This window comes from Oreochromis aureus, linkage group 5, assembly GCF_013358895.1.
Source record: "Oreochromis aureus strain Israel breed Guangdong linkage group 5, ZZ_aureus, whole genome shotgun sequence".
NCBI lineage: Eukaryota > Metazoa > Chordata > Actinopteri > Cichliformes > Cichlidae > Oreochromis > Oreochromis aureus.
Window position 1 is genome coordinate 33,347,595 of NC_052946.1, and position 16,910 is coordinate 33,364,504.

Below are 16,910 nucleotides of genomic sequence, written 5' to 3' on the forward strand. Positions count from 1 at the left end.
ATATATTTCATAATTAGGTTCATATACTGTAAAAAACAAACAAAACAACAACAACAACTGAAAAATATGTTAAAGAAGTAAAACTAAAATAGAATATAAAACTCACAAAAGCCTGAAAAAATTAGTTTTAAAGTTCTTTGATTTCTGCAATAATGATTTGTGCTTTGAAATCCTAATTAGATCTTTAGAGACCCATTAAACAGAATGTTTCTGATAACAAATTATTACTGTTCCTGAAATCAAGACAATTAACTTACTGACCCAAACCTGCTGTTGATTGCTTTAACACAAAATTCAAATCTTTCACAAAGTTACATAGAGGCTGGAGGCCCAAACTCAATATGATTGTGTGTGGATCGATAAAAAAAAAAGTTTAACACAATCAGAATTTTATTTCAGAAGCTTTTTATAATTTATATTTAAAGATTTGAAGACGTAATTATAATTTGAAACTAAACCTTTACAAATGTATAAAACACTGTCTTACACATCCATGACACAGTATTCTTATACACTCACTGGCCACTTTATTACTTACACCTTACTGGTAGGTAGGAACCCCTTTCTGCCTTCAGAGCTGCCTTAATTCTTTGTGCATAGATTCAACAAGGCTCCTGGAGACATTTTCAGAGAGCTGTACTGAGATGATAGCATCACACAGTTGTTCCACCACATCCCAAACATGCTCTATTGGATTGATATCTGGTAACTCTGGGGGCCATCTGGGTACAGAGAACTCACTGACATGTAGGGCTGCCACAAACGATTATTTTGATAGTCGACTAGTCACCGATTATTTCTGCGATTAGTCGACTAATCAGATCATGCATCCACTGGACGTAAAACGTACAGTTTATTGCACCAGCATGCATCTCCTCTTATATAACTATCATTAGCTTAAAGCTTGAAGTGTTTAAGGTATGTGCTAACTAAAAATAAAGACAAGATGATAGTTTATTAAATTTTAATGTCATTTGCAGATTGTTTCGGTGGAGTTTAATAAACTCAGCCGTCTGCTCCTTGCTATCTAAAATTTAACAGGACACCAGAGTATACTCTCGAGCATCTCACACTTCTGATAATCAGTTGTCTGCTTGACGTTTATTCAACTATAACTTTTCTCAGCCAAACCGATTTACCCAGGAACAAATAAAATACTAAAAAAAGCCAAACAATAACATTTTTAAGTTATCTAAGTGACTTATATTACATGTTTAACCTGAGTAGCGAAAGACAGCGGTGGGTTTGAAAAGCGATTTGCGGGAGGCTCTAGTGAGCCTTGAACCCGGCTAGCTATCGAGCTGGTGGGTAACAGGCGTCTCCGAAAACATCGGAGTGCTTTTGAAAATATGTGATGTCTTGATAAACTGAGCAGATATTTGAGGTTACACAGCTACATTCTCGCCTGAAAATATGTTAAACTTTATTTTGTGACCCCCCAAAAATAATAAGAGTAATATTAAAACTAACTAGCTGCCGCCATTGTTGACAACTGAGCAGGGCCGCGCTATGAATTCTGGGACACAGCTTCTTCTTCTTCGGGGTTTAACGGCAGCTGGCATCCTTACACATGCAGTGCTGCCATCTTCTGTTTCAGTCCGTCATTACACTCTTAAATACTACTACTTGCTCCTGCGTCTTTTGGGATCTTACAAAGCTTCAAACGACGCGTCGACTATTAAATTAGTCGTCGACGATTTTAATAGTCGACGTAATCGTGACTAGTCGACTAATCGTGGCAGCCCTAACATGACATGGATATTTGAACTTTGTGACATGGTGTGTTATCCTGCTTGAAGATGAGTGCACTTTGGTCATAAAGGGACACACATGGTGAGCAACAATACTCAGGTAAGATGTGACATTTAAGTGGTGTTCATTTGATACTAAGAGGCCAAAAATGTACCAGGAAAATATCCTCCACACCATTAAACCACTATCCCCAGCCTGAAGTGGCCAAATTCTGACCCTATCAGCTGAATGTCGCAGAAAAATATCCAGACTCATCAGACCAGCCAACATTTTAAAATCTTCTGTTGTCCAATTTCAGTGAGCCTTTGTGAACTATAGCCTCGGTTTTCTGTTCTTAGCTAACAGCAGTGGCATCTGGTGTGGTCTTCTGCCCATCTAACCATTCTCTTCTGACCTCTGACATCAACAAAGTATTTTGGCCCAGAGATGGGCCCATTCTCTGTAAACCCTAAAGATGGAAAGTCCCAGAAGAGCTGCAGTGTTTGAAATACTCAGACTAGCCTATTTGGCAATAGACCAGCAATAGACCCTCCTAATTGGCACCAACAACCATGCTACATTTAAAATCACTTAAATCACTTTTCATCCCCATTGCTCAGTATGAACATTAGCAGGCTATCTTGACCACGTCTACATGCCTTAATGAAGCGAGCTGCTGCCTTGTGACTGGCTGGTTTTATATTTGCATTAACAAGCAGCTAAACAAGTGTACATACCAAAGTAACTGGTGAATGTATATAAACTCATACATATGTTATATATTCTAATCTCTTTCTCACCAGTTAGCCGACATCCAAATGCAAGTAACTCCAAACTGTCAAAGCTGATTAGTTGTGTTTGGAAATGAAGGCACCTCTGTCACCTATATATTAGAGACCCCGTTCAGTAAACCTACTGTTTGGGCAAAGGATACAGTTTTCATCACCTGTCCGGTTCCTGGGTGGCCCTGGCATGTTGAGGAGGACTAGCTTGGCCTCTGAAGACTTTTTAACAATGACCTCATTCAGCCGGAGAGCTGTATGCATACGTCGCACATTGAACTGGTTCCTGAGAAGAGACAAAGTCACAGAGAGCAAGTCAAAACATATCCATGCTGATTAGCATCCAGACATTTTATTTTAAAGCGTATGACACAGCATTTTGTGATGCCAAGTGGAGACATGGGTGATATACGCTCAGTCACACATTTTTTTTAATGATCATTATCTGCTCACGTGGTTGAGCTGAACGTTATAAAACATGAATGGACTGAATGACGTTTAAAGAGACTTCAGTACTTACAGGTTCTCCCACTCACTGCAGCATGGCAAAAGGAGAAATACACCATTATAAGTGCTAAACTGTTCATGTCTTTAGTGAAGTTCATTTCTCCCGCAAGCAAGCCTAAATCTTATATTAGCAGCCATTTCTGGTGTTACAATAATTCGAAGAAAGCAAACAACACAATTAAGAGACTCAAGGCTCGGTTTTTCTTAGTAACCAGAGGGTAGTTCAGTTTTACAACAGCTAAAGGTTCACTGAGCATTGAAAAATACTCACGGCTTCATATTGAAGATGTCTTTGATGCCCTCTGGTGTTGCTGCTCCAGGCGGCTTGGCTGGCTCGCCGTCACACTTCTCAGTCCAGGTCATCTGGACCTGCTCCCCTGGGCTCTGAGCCCCCTCTCCAGGGGTCAGCGGAGTGGCTGGGGTTGCAGGGCTGGCCGGGGTGGTATTGTCATGGATGAGCTGAACCTGGGCAGGGGGGGACACAGGGGAAGAGGCCGACTTTGACTATGAGACGAGAGGATAAGTGGACAGATGTGGATTTACATGTACATTACATGGAAGGTTGAAAGAGTCACAGTTGAGGTGGAAATGTAGGAATGCAGGTAAAGTCACAGAGAGCCACAGTGTTTGAGAGAGGGAGAGGAAGGAGAAGTGTGATTAGGGAGCCTTATGCTGCTTTATTCATATTAAAGGCTATTAAATTATGCAAATGTTCTTCAAAGGAAAATACTATGAGATGCTATGAGATCAATTCAACAGAAAACTGAAAATACCAGAAAGGGAATGCAACTTTTTTGCTGCAGTCAAATGATTCTAGCCTTTGATTAATATTTGGAAAATGAAACAAAATACTTACTTGCTCTCTTGCAAAGGGCTAGATAAAATGCTTGATACCTTTATCACTCACATATTTTTATGATAAACATGACACTACCACTAGCAGTGGTTAGCTTCGCATGACTAATGACTCTGGCTCTGTTTTAAAGCTAACATTTTAATCTGCACAGCCTCTTATTTCTGTATGTTGTTTTTTGTACAGTTAAAAAAAATCTGTCAAGATTCTGCTCGGCAGACTGAGCTGGATATGTTTTCAAGTATTTATGCTAAGCTAAAGGTTGCTTCCAGTTTTATATACAAGCACTATAAAGGTATTATTCAAAATCTCAAACTGGCCCTTTAAGACATGGACAGTTGCTTCAATGCTGCTGTTCTTTGATTATCTTTAGTCTGCATTTCACTGTTTTGATGTTATCCCAATTTGAGTCATTGATAAATATTTTAATTTAAATAATAAAAATCTTAAGACACCAGGGTGCTTTTTAAACAAAAAAATTCTGTGACCATACAAACAAACTTTATACTCCAAACTGAGATCAGCGGTGCTGGAGAAGTTGATCCTACCTCTTCCTCGGGCTTCTCCTCCTTGCTGCCAGCAGGTGGGTCTTCAGTCACACTCAGTTGGGTGGTTACAGCAGCTGGGTTCTTACGCCGGATAGACCCACGGGATGAATCAGTGATGCTCTGGATCTGTGAAGACACAAATGAAGGGTCAACATGAAAAAAATTGAGTTGAGCTTCTTTTTTCAGATATATATATATATATATATATACACATAGGGTTTTACCACATTATTTTACCACATTATTTTAAAAAAGCATATCAGGAACCTAAAAATCTGAAATCTGCTGAAATCCTGGCAATAATAATTTATTAAAAACTAAAGAAAAGTGAAGATACAGTTGCGGTCAGACATTTATATCTATGATAACTTGGGCCTTTTAATAATTGTTTTGAACTGTTCTTTTTCCATGCTGGAATGATTGTACAGTCTTTAATTTGGCTGCATACATTTCAACTTATTTTGGATTTTCTTGAATCCACACAAGGGCACATACATGCTCAAACATATACATGCACTCACTTAAATATTTAGTAATGAAAGCTGAAGATTCTACAGTGCCAGGGCTTTGTCAAGTTTTTAGTGATCACGATTGACGTTGCCAGCATAAAAAGGATTTGTTTGACACCCGTGGAATTGCCCAATACTCAGAACAATGGGAAAGTCCAAGGATTTCAGTGAAGATCTAAGAATGAAACTGCACATTTGCACAAGTTAGGAAGGTGTCTTGGAGCCAACTCTAAACAACTTCAGCTGCTAAGATCATGAGTTCAAACAATTGAACATAAGAACAAGTTATTTATTTATTTATCACCACTTTGCAAAGGTCTGCAAGAAGATCCACAGTGTCACTCTCGCTTAAGAAGAAATTGGGTAGGATGTTCAGGAACAACCTATGGACCACCAAAGCTCAAGCCTACCATGAACTGGAAACTGTTGGAACACCAGTGAAATGAATTTTGCATTTTCATGGAGTAAGAGAGTACTGACCGAGAAAGAATCCCTGCTCCAAAATCGACACTTTCAAGCTCAACTGAAATTTGTGCTGCCCACATGGACAAGACAATTGTTTTCTGTAGAAAGGTTTTATGGTCACGTGAGACAAAGACTGAGGTATCTGGCCACAACATCAAGAGATGCTGCATGGCATCTCTTGACATTGGAAGATTGAGGAGTAAAGGTGAAGCTTTCAAATCTGAGAACACTGTACCAGCTGTCAAGCATGGTGGTGGTAGCATCATGCTCTGGGGCTGTTTTACTGTTAATTGTATTTATATATAGTACAAAAAGGACAGAGTAATGAAAAAGGAGAATTCCCTCTAAATTTTTCAACTTCACCTAACATCAACAGCTAGATGGATGAAACTGGGACACAACTGTGCATTCCAACAAGACAGTTATCCCAAACACCCAAACTGGTTTTGGAATGAATAACACAGGGTACCTCAACCCGACTGAAACTGTATGGCCTAAAGCAGCGGACCGGTTTATGCCCGACAATATTTTCACGGAGCGGCCTTTAAGGTGTCGCGGATAAATACAACAAAATAAAACTAGTACCGGTACCGAAAAAAAGAAGATTTATTCACAACACACGTGAAAAGACCCAGGAAAACCGAGTTAACGATAAAAACGATAACAAAATAACGCTGAAAACCGATAAAAACCCTGAAAAACACACATTTCACACCTGAGCCTCAACTCTTGCGGCCCGGTACCAAACGACTCACGGACTGGTACCGGTCCGAGGCCCGGGGGTTGGGGACCGCTGGCCTAAAAGACAAGTCTATGCCACGAAACCAACCAGTCTAAATGAACTCTACTAATTCTGCCTAGAAGAGTGGTCACATATTCATTGATTGATTGATAATACTTTATTCATCCCGAGGGAAATAGGGCCAAAATTATGCCAGAATTTTCTAAATTACATTTAGCCAAACACCATTTAACCATTTATGCCCCATGAGTGTATGTACACTTGTGTGCACAAATATAATTGCACGGCACATATTACATTTATGGATCAGGGACAATTCAAGTTCAACAAGGGTATTAATGAAACACAGAGATCAATATCTTTCATTTACCATATCAACCTAAGCACCATCATGCTGTCAAACAGCAAAGTTTCTGCTGCGGCTGTGGTCTGATAGAAAGGATAAATATGGTGTCCTACTGCTCAAATTTAACCATAGATATGCTTTTGTCCAGAGGGGCTGGTGTGTCATGTTAAGTCAAGTCAAGTCCAATCACGCCAAGCCATGCCAAGTCGGCCTGTCAAGTCACGTCAGGTTTATGAGTGCATCTTTGAGCGTGTTTCAAAACAAAACTTGGGCATAAACAAACTTCCTTACCTCTCTCTCACGTTCATTCTTTGTCAGATTGATCTGTTTAAGCATCTGCGAGCGTTGTTCCATCACCAGGGTCTTCTCGTAAGTGTAGGCTGAGATGTCACTGTCATGCTAAGAAAAGGTAACGTGTGGGTTTGTTATGCATATTTTTCTTACTACAGCAATCCAAATCCACTACATTTCTCCTGTGTAAACCTGTCCCCATCTCATCTGACTCATCTTTTGACATTCAGACAGAATGCAGTCACCAGTTACTTCTTTTTTCCTAGATAGGAGAAAATTCACCTGTGAAGGGTTGAGGGCTGAAGTATACTAGAACAGAACTAGTTTAAGTAGGATGCTGACAATTTTAGACAGCCTTTTTTTGAAGACATTTGTGGTATGGACCCATTGTTGTACACACAAAAAGTGACAAATTTGACTCAAGGAAGAATGAAAAAAAGCTTGTGTGAGAAAATTACACTGCTGCCTAGTTTCTCCCCACTGCACACATGGTTAGTCATTTCATATAATGCACATGAATGCCTAATAGCAGGTTTTGCTTAGAAAATGCTGAAGAAAACCACAGGCTCTCTCTACTGCCATGAAACATTAAAAGTATTAGTAAGTACACTAAATTATAAGTGATAAAATTCTTATTCCTTAATTAAGGGTTTTGGAAAGCCAGACCAACACTCAGCTTCACAGTGTGCTGCTTTTCTAGTAAACACAATCTAGGGAAGGAGGCTTTAGACAATATCCGATCACCTAATATTCATATTTCATGCTGTCCTTTGTACCATTTACTGGGCTTCTGTAGTGCAACGATCTCAGCAGTCATGCACTACCTTTGCCTACCTTTGTGTAGTCTAAAGCAATCAAGCTTTGAGCATTGCTGAACATTTTAATTATGTTGCCACCTGAAAAGTACTGAAATTAAAGTACACAATATGAACAAAAGTAATCTCTGCAATTGTTTTCAGTGCCGTTGCCACAGGTGTATAAAATCAGGCACCTAGCCATGCAGTCTACAAACATTTGTGTTTTGTTCCAAAGAGCTCAGTGAATTCGAGTGTTATAATTTAACAGGATGCCAGTGTTGCAACAAGCCATTGTTTTGCAATCCTTGTAGCTTTTCCACAATCACCTGCAAGTGGTGTTAATGCAAAGTGGAAGCATTTAAGAATCACTGTGACTTAGCCACAAAATTAAACCATGTAAAGTTACAGAACAGGGTCGCTGAGTGCTCAGTACTTCTGTTCATATTGCGTATGTATAGAAAGTATATATCTTTATATTTGTGGCTATACCTTTAAAGAAAGCCAATCTTGCTTTGAGAAAACTCACCATTTCTACAACTTCTACCATAGCATCGATACGGAGGTGATAGAGGAATGTGGTCAGGTCCTTTTTCATCTGGATGCTGTTGTCGTCCATCTGGGCCACAGTGAAGATGCGCATCTTGCACTTCCTCCAAACCTGCAGAGCAACAACAAAATATGAGGCATCTCCTCACTCTTCTCCTACGTCTGTATGGACAATAAAAAAAATTTCATTAAGCGTTCATACCATATCAAGCGTTCAAAGGAAAGGTAAGAAATTTGGTTCTGATAGTGTGAATCCAGATTCTACGTTGCCTGTTTGTGAGTGCACATTCGCTTTATGGATTTCTTTAAGTAGTAACTATTGCAGGTTACCTTGTGCTGGCGGAGCAGGAAGGGCAGCAGCATCAGCATGCCTCCATCATGGACGATCCACCAGACGTCAATGTGACCCTCTGTGAAGCGTTCGCCGTTGGATGGGAAGGCTGAGATGTTCTTTGGGACGAGCAGAGCCAAGTTAGCGACGGTAGTTTCTCTGACCAGCTCTGCAGAACAGACAGACATGGAAAGATTACGATGTGTTGGTTACACTGCGTCTGCATTTTTAAATTGTTCAGGATTTTGTTTTGAATGTTTTTTTAATAAACCTAAATGGCTATGTCTGATATCAATCAGTGATGATTTTATTTTATATATGGGCCCTTGTTTTTGGCAGTATTTTTGTTCTTTTTTTCCTTCCTAGTAACCAACCAATGAAGTTCCTCCAGTGCTGATGCTCGTCTCCTTGCTTCCAGTTGCGTGGCCATGAGACCAAGACAGCATTGTGTTTCAGGCCTCCCAGCCCACTGGCCTGGAGCAGATGTGATGTAGCATCACGCAGGTTAGAGGACACAGTCACCTGACAGAAGCCCTTCACCTTCTCTGTCTCCATCAGCTTACGCAGTGCCTAGACAGGCAAGAGGCAAGGCAGAGAAAAAAGCTGTTACCACAACAAGCACAGCTTACTATGAAGGTGGCAACGGTCAGACTTGATGTTTCATTTGATTTAAAAATATATATTTGCAATAATATTTTGGGGTTTATGGGCTCTTCCATAGTCATATTTAAAATTTTCAAATATTTAATTATTATTATAACAAGGTGCAATAATAATTAATGTGCAATAATAACAGTAATACAAATACACTTCTTCTTCTTCTTCTTTTTAACTAAGTTATTATACTGTGTTGTGTTGTTTGTGTTGCGTTGTGATGTGTCGTATCGTGTCATGTTGTGTTGTGTTACATGGTTGGTTGTTGCCGACGTAGGACAGTTTTCCAATTTCATTGTACTAGTGTACTATGTATGACTGTGCAATGACAATAAAGAGTTATCTTATCTTATCTTATCTTAATTAGCTATATAGAAGAAACAAATATACATTGAAAGCTATGTGTAAGTGTTTAACATGATTTTTGATAGATGTGCAGAAAAGTCTGCAGGGAAAATGAAATTAAGTGACACAATATCGTATAGTTCTGTTTACAGTAGCTTCTGTGACTGGATTTAGTATTTTAGCGACAATAGAGCAGATTTGGGTGATTTTGGTCTGTTGTTGTGCTGAAAAATTTAATAATTTCCAGTGATTGAAGAGTTACAGGCTGTCATTTACAACATTACCTGCTCTGCACGCTGTGCCTGTTCATAGTTGTCCAAGAACGTGCCCCCTAGAGCTGTCCCAACAATGGTTAGACCTTTGCCTGCCTTCAGCTGGTTGGTCAGAGAAAGCAGACGAGGCTGCTCCACATTTTGCTCTGCATCTGTACTGACCAGCACCAGCAGCTGAGGCCTGAAGAGAAGGGAGATCAGAGAGGAGAGGAAGTGATAAGACGGAGTAGAAAAAAGTAGAAAGAGAAATGAAAAGAAGAACAGGAAGAGCTGTGAAAAGACAAATAAAGCCATGGGGAAAGGAAAGGCTGAGATGGCCAAGTAAAAGTCCTTGTTTGGAAGGAGAGAAAGAGAAAAAAATAGCAAGAAAGGTTGATGTTAATATGAATTTACAAATACTTGATTCTCCGACAGCTGTGACAAGAAGGATCCTATTACGTGAATAAATGAGAACACGCACAGACATGTGGTTAATTTCTATGGTAATTAGAGTCATGGTAGACAACACAGGATACATGTGTCATACCTCCAGTTTTTGGTGTGTGGGGGACCTTCCTCCAACCGCATGAGAGCGTAACGTGCAGCACTTAGAGACAGACCCCGTATTCCATCGCCCCATTCTTTCTCCGCACTGTGACACAGGCAAGTGCCAATCAATATTTGTCAGTCAAAACATGAACAACAGTTTTTGCAGCTTCACTGTGAATTTAAGAAGTGACAGTGATACAGACAGCCCACCGAAACAAATCCCCTTTTAGATGACAGTTTGACATAATGCAACATGATCACTCATCACAAGGAATCACAGCATTTAAAAACTCAGTGTGTATAGGTCTATACTAATACACTAGAAACATGGTTGATTAGTTACAGTCTTTCAGTCACAGATATGATCAAATTTCCTTCACTTTTCCATGATGCTACACCTAAGATACAGAACTAAGGCTAAAGTAAGAACATTACAGCACACATGAGTAAATCATATAAGCCTTATATGATTCACTATATGAAGTAGGCCACATCTGATGCAAGTCTTTTATAAGTTTTTTCTATTTCTTTTCCATATGGGGTGATACGGCAGGAAAGTAAAAAAAACATTGTTAGTGGAAATAAAACCTAAAAAACACCAATTTCCATTTAAATTACAGACAAAAATGACAACTTGGAAAGAAAGACCATTTTCACTAAATGTGAAAAAACTTTTGAAAAAAACAAAACAGAAACCACCTTATATAATATACGGTCTAAAACACACTACCAGTCAAAAGTTTGGACACGCCTTCTCATTTAATGGTTTTTCTTTATTTTCATGACTATTTACATTGTAGATTCTCACTTAAGAAATCAAAACTAAGAATGAACACATATGGAATTATATAATTAACAAAAAAGTGTGAAAACACTTTAAACATGTTTTATATTATAGATTCTTCAAAATAGCCACCCTTTGCTTTGCCCACTCTTGGCATTCTTTCGATGAGCTTCATGAGGTCATCACCTGAAATGGTTTTCCAACAGTCTTGAAGGACTTCCCAGAGATGCTCAGCACTTGCTGGACCTTTTGCCTTCACTCTCTGGTCCATCTCATCCCCAACCATCTTGATTGGGTTTAGGTCAGGTGACTGTGGAGGCCAGGCCATCTGGCGCAGCACTCCATCACTCTCCTTTTTGGTCAAATAGCCCTTACACAGCCTGGAGGTGTGTTTGGGGTCATTGTCCTGTTGAAAAATAAATGATGCTCCAGCTAAATGCAAACCGGTTTGGATGGCATGCCGCTGCAGGATGCTGTGGTAGGCATGCTGGTTGAGTGTGCCTTCAATTTTGAATAAATCCCCAACAGTGTCACCAGCAAAGCACCCCCACATCATCATACCTCCTCCATGCTTCGCGGTGGGAACCGTGCATGTTGAGACAATCTGTTCACCTTTTCTGGGTCACACAAAGACACGGCAAGTGGAACCAAAGATCTCAAATTTGGACTCATCAGATGAAAGCAAAGATTTTCACTGTCCATTCCTTGTGTTTCTTGGCCCAAACAAATCTCTTCTGCTTGTTGCTTTTCCTTAGTGGTAGTGTTTTCTTAGCAGTTATTTAACCATAAAGGCCTGATTCGTGCAGTCTCCTCTAAACAGTTGATGTAGAGATGTCTCTGCTGCTGGAACTGTGTGGCATTTATATGGGCTCTAATTTGAGGTGTTAATAACCTGCGATTTCTGAGGCTGGTGACTCGGATGAGTTTATCTTCGGCAGCAGAGGTGACTGTTGGTCTTCCTCTCCTGGGGCGGTCATCATGTGAGCCAGTTTCATCGTAGAGTTTGACAGTTTTTGTGATTGCACTTGGGGAAACATTCAAAGTTTTTGTAATTTTCTGGACTGACTGACCTTCAGTTCTTAAAGTCATGATGGACTGTTGTTTCTCTTTACTTAGCTGGTTGGTTCTTGCCATAATATGAATTCTAACAGTTGTCAAATAGGGCTGTCAGCTGTGTACCAACCTGACTTCTGCACAACACAACTGATGGTCCCAACCCCATTAAGAAGGCAAAAAATTCCACATATGAACCCTGACAAGGCACATCTGTGAAGTGAAAACCATTTCAGGTGACGAGATCATGAAGCTCATTGAGAGAAGGCCAAGGGTTTGCAACGTTGTCAACAAAGTTAAGGGTGGCTACTTTGAGGAATCAAAAATAGAGACATAAGACAATTTTCTCTTTGCTACATTATCCCATATATCTTGTTTCCTACATTTGATGTCTTCAGTACGTATCTACATTGTAGAAAATAGTAAAAATAAAGAAAAACCATTAAATGAGTAGGTGTGCCCAAACTTTTGACTGGTAGTGTACACAGAAAAAGTATTTAGTTTAGCCTTTGTCAATTTCACAATCTGCAGAAAGAGGCGGTTTGTTACATATGATTATTAACTGAACTCAAATCTTGCAAAAAAATTTGAAGAGGTTTGTAGCACAACTTTACCTAGAGTATAAAGTCGGAGGAGGTTCACATATAGAATAAAAAACAACTCAACCCCCCAAAAAATGTTACGATTTGCTAATTGGACTCCTACCATCTGTAGTCAAACTCACTCAGGAAACTAACTGAAAATAAAGTAAAGTAAAAAAAATGCGAAATCCAATCTCCTGGGGTTGTGGTGCACTCACCCTGCAAACTCGATATACTTGTAGATGGAACCGGCAATTACCATGGCGACAATGGCGTAGTACCAGGAACAGAGGAACATAAGAGTAAGACACAGGCTCATCCCCAGGAAGGAAAGAGTCCTATAGTGGAATGCAGAGGCAGACAGACACATGCAATATAAACTGTTTGTGAATCTAGAAATTCAGCTGTTCCTTCCCTTTGTTGTTGGTGAACTGACCAGTGGTAGAACTTGAACCGTGGTCTCCAGTTTGGTGTCCTCAGCAGTGTCTGGAGGGCACATGCCAGATTCACAAACATGTAGCACATCAGGAAGAACCTGCAGGAAACAAATATGAACAGGATATAACAAACCTCTTCTTACTTACTCTAACATTATAAGAAAGAGCTCACTAGTTGAAATCCAGAAGGGCTGTTATGTTAACATCTATGACATTCACTTGTATTTATGACTGCATTACCAAAGCAGAAAAGTGGTCTGTCCCTCTGAGACCATAAAATTTGGTATTTGCATTGTTTAAGAAATAGCAGGGGACCAGCTGCTCTGAAATCCCCCATGGTTTTATTCCCTTTAATCTATTTATTTTTTTAAATGGCAAGAAATTAAAGGATTTTTTTCCAAGTCTTACATGGAGAGGATGGGAGCGACTGAATCCAGGGAGGCAATGAGGATCCCACTCTCGCAGATACAAGCCGTCAGCAGGAGGGACCATGTGGGTTCTCCGTTGGCCTTCCCGTGGCCAAAGATCTGCAGGGCCGGCACAGAAAACATGTTAACACCACTTCTATTTTAGGAGTATGTCTGCATAAACTGCTTTCTCTACCTTCTTAATTCTAGTCAAGTCATTGCATGTACATGTTGACTGTATGTAATAAATACAAAACAGACTCTATAAAAGCAGAGGATGTAATAGTGGCGATGACACCTATGCATTTATGCTTTGAAGCCTTACAGTTAGCATCTTGGCGTTCTTGCTTTTTTCTATTTTGAGGAGAAGAACATATTAGGTTCTCTATTTGGATTTAATATTGAAACGACTTTATTGGTACTAATGTCATTATTGATTCAGTTTACTCTGATTACTTTCCTTACTGATTCATTATCCATTTTCTATGTGAAAATTGGTGTATAATACAATTGTTTTACTGCACGACTCTGAATATAACATTGATAAAAGAACTTAACTGTTGAGACTTTGATTAAAATAGATTTAATACTTTTTGTGATGGTTCTTCTCATCTCAAATCAATTCTCCATTTCCATCCTCAAGAATGCACACTCATAAAGTAGCAAACTATCAATCACTAATGTGTCCAAAGAGACCTCAATTTATTATATTTTGTGCTGTAAATAAGATAATTATTTACAAAATGAACATTATTGTGTAGCCAAGAAGAACTGAAACTAATAACCGAATACATAAAATCATTAGGATATTGTTTTCTGAGCTAAATTAAGTAAGAAGCAGAGTAATTTTCTCATACTTCCATACAATTACATTTATTTTTTTGACCCAGGGGAGTCACCACCTGTTGGCCATTATGAAGAATGCACTTTAAAGCCCCTTGCCCATTGGTTTCACTATGTCCACTTCTTCTATAAAGTCTCCTGTAAGAAGAAAACAGACTGACCCGAAGAGCGGGCACAATGCCATCCTTGGCAATGGCCTGCATGAGACGAGGCGCTCCCGTCAGGCTCTGGAGGCCTGCTCCACAGGTGGAGAAGAAAGAGCCAATCACAATCACCCATGGTGATGGCCAAGCCAATGTGCCAATCACTAAGTTCCCATGGACGCCCTCTCCGAACCTAAACACGATTAACAGAGTGGTCAGTCTCAGACTTATTTTTGTATTTAGGGATGATTTTTATCCAATCAAGGATAGACTTACTTGTCCCTGAGGACCACACCCTCAATGCAGGCACCAAACAGAACCACACTGGACATGTCTGAGCAAATATGGTTCAAGAAAGTAAAGTCATTTCATAACAATATAAATAAATGATAAATACTCAACACTTTTTAGTGATCCTTGGTTTAGTGATTATAAGAATTATAAACCTTTCCATCTGAAGATGCACTTAATTATCTGATAAACCAGTTAAGTACATTTGCTGAGGAAAGACGTCAATTGATTTTGTGTAGTAAATCTCTGAGATAAGTGACACTGCATGTAATATGTCTTAGTTTCATTAACTGGTAAGTGCATAGGCAGCTCAATGATGTGATTAGAGATCCTAATCAGATCTGTGTTGATACAGAGCTGATTACATGGAAACCATTCTATTATAGCTGCTTCACACTACATGGTATAGGCTGCCTTATATGTTAAAGCACATAAATGGCAGACATGTGGTCAACAATTTTGTACAAAGAGAAAAAAACTTAAAGCATTCATTAACAAGGTTTCACATGACAAAATAGCTCAAACTCTAATATGCACCAAAATTATTCAGAAGCCAGCTGCCATGATTTAAACAAAGGTAGGAAATGTGTTCTCATGAATGGTAGATTCATACTTTGGGATACTTGAGGGCATTAGACTGGTATCACAGAAGTTATGGCCTTTTCAAATTTAAAATGCTGACCTTTAATTATGAGGCTTCATGCAGGCCAGTGAGTGTGTTTGTGGAGACACGTTAGTTAAAATCAAAAATTTGTAAACTTGACCTTTACTTACAGTGTCCTTTATGAACTGATCCGTTTTAAATATCACTACAAATTCATTATCCCAAGTTTGATCACAACAAGGCCAGACATAAAATATAGATACAGCGAGGAAATAATTATGGAGTCCCCTGCTGAATTTGAGAGGTTCCTCATTTACAAAGAAATGATCATTCTCTAATTTTATGGTAGTTTCATTTTAATGGAGAGAAACCGTAAAATGAAATATTGAAAAAAACAATCATTACATATTTGTGTGTCAGTGAGTTTAAGTATTTGTTGAAGTATTGTACATGTGGCACACGGATTACAATCAATCACTAAATAATTGTAACTTGCAACACCATTTCACAGAAACTTATGTTCCAGCCTCTCCACTACCATGGGTATGAGCTAAGAGTATTCAAAGGATGTCAGAGACAAGACTAGACCTGCATAAGGCTGGAATTGGCTTCAAGACCACCAACAAAAAGCCTGGTGAGAAGGCAATAACTGTGATTATTCATCTAAGATTTTGCCTCAGGGGGTTAGGATGATCATGTGAAAGATGGTGGATCAGCCCAAAACTACACAGGAAGAACTTGTTAATGATCTGAAAGCGATTGGGACCAGTGTCACCAAGAACGCCATTGGTAACACACTACGCTGTAATGGACTAAAGTCTTAATGTCTCCCTGTTCAAGATCACACATTTATGGGCCCATCTTAGGTTTTCCAGTGAACTCAGAGAAGACTTGGGAGAAAGTGCCTTGGCCAGAAGAAATCAAAATCAAGCTCTTTGGGACCAACTCAATCTTTCATGTTTGGTGTAAGAGAAATGCTGAATAGGACCCAAAGTAAACCATTTCACAGGTCAACATGAAGGTGGAAGCATTATGCTTTGGGGCGTTGTTTTTGCTGATGGTACAGGATGACTTGACTGGATTATGGGGCCAATGGGCGGTAAAATGTTGGACAAGAACCTCTTTTCTTCAGCCACAACACTAAAGATGGGTTGTGGATGGGTCATCTACCATGATAATGACCCAAAACATACTGCCAAGGCAACAAAGAAGTGGTTAAAGAAGAAGCGCATTAAGGTCACTGAATGACCTAGTGCAGGCGTCTGCAACTTTCAACATTAGAAGAGCCATTTTAGCTCCTCCTACCAAACAATGGGAGAAAAAGAGCAGCACAAGTGGAAGATGGGCGGATGATGACTGTAATTGGGAGAGAATCAATTATTAAACTAGTATATGTGTTAATAGGGTGAACCCTAATCCTAGCCCATGGCTTGTGAACCACATTTTGCAGCTAAAGAGCCATATATGGGTCGCGAACCACAGGTTGCTGACCTCTGGTCTAGCTAGTCTCCAGAACTCAA

General features: G+C 39.5%; 1 protein-coding gene and 1 long non-coding RNA gene across 4 annotated transcripts in view; one reads left to right on the plus strand and one right to left on the minus strand.

The window, feature by feature from the left end:
• slc12a5a (solute carrier family 12 member 5a) overlaps window positions 1–16,910 on the minus strand; it is a 186,314-nt gene that overhangs the window by 7,250 nt on the left and 162,154 nt on the right. For 2 of the 3 annotated variants that reach the window (XM_039612342.1, XM_031738567.2), the window contains 15 exons: window positions 14,772–14,829; window positions 14,514–14,688; window positions 13,511–13,629; window positions 13,102–13,200; window positions 12,884–13,003; window positions 10,246–10,350; window positions 9,732–9,900; window positions 8,823–9,018; window positions 8,448–8,617; window positions 8,098–8,229; window positions 6,775–6,882; window positions 4,422–4,547; window positions 3,292–3,485; window positions 3,034–3,048; window positions 2,666–2,799 (listed from right to left, as the gene is read on the minus strand). In XM_039612342.1, coding sequence (XP_039468276.1) covers window positions 2,666–2,799; window positions 3,034–3,048; window positions 3,292–3,485; window positions 4,422–4,547; window positions 6,775–6,882; window positions 8,098–8,229; window positions 8,448–8,617; window positions 8,823–9,018; window positions 9,732–9,900; window positions 10,246–10,350; window positions 12,884–13,003; window positions 13,102–13,200; window positions 13,511–13,629; window positions 14,514–14,688; window positions 14,772–14,829 — 1,920 coding nt within the window. The remainder of the gene's footprint in view (window positions 1–2,665; window positions 2,800–3,033; window positions 3,049–3,291; window positions 3,486–4,421; window positions 4,548–6,774; window positions 6,883–8,097; window positions 8,230–8,447; window positions 8,618–8,822; window positions 9,019–9,731; window positions 9,901–10,245; window positions 10,351–12,883; window positions 13,004–13,101; window positions 13,201–13,510; window positions 13,630–14,513; window positions 14,689–14,771; window positions 14,830–16,910) is intronic. The other variant, XM_039612343.1, reaches the window with a different exon arrangement.
• Window positions 1,735–8,568, plus strand: LOC120440247. The gene is made up of 4 exons (XR_005613100.1): window positions 1,735–1,851; window positions 6,802–6,892; window positions 8,121–8,342; window positions 8,443–8,568. It is a non-coding gene; the product is annotated as an uncharacterized LOC120440247 (long non-coding RNA).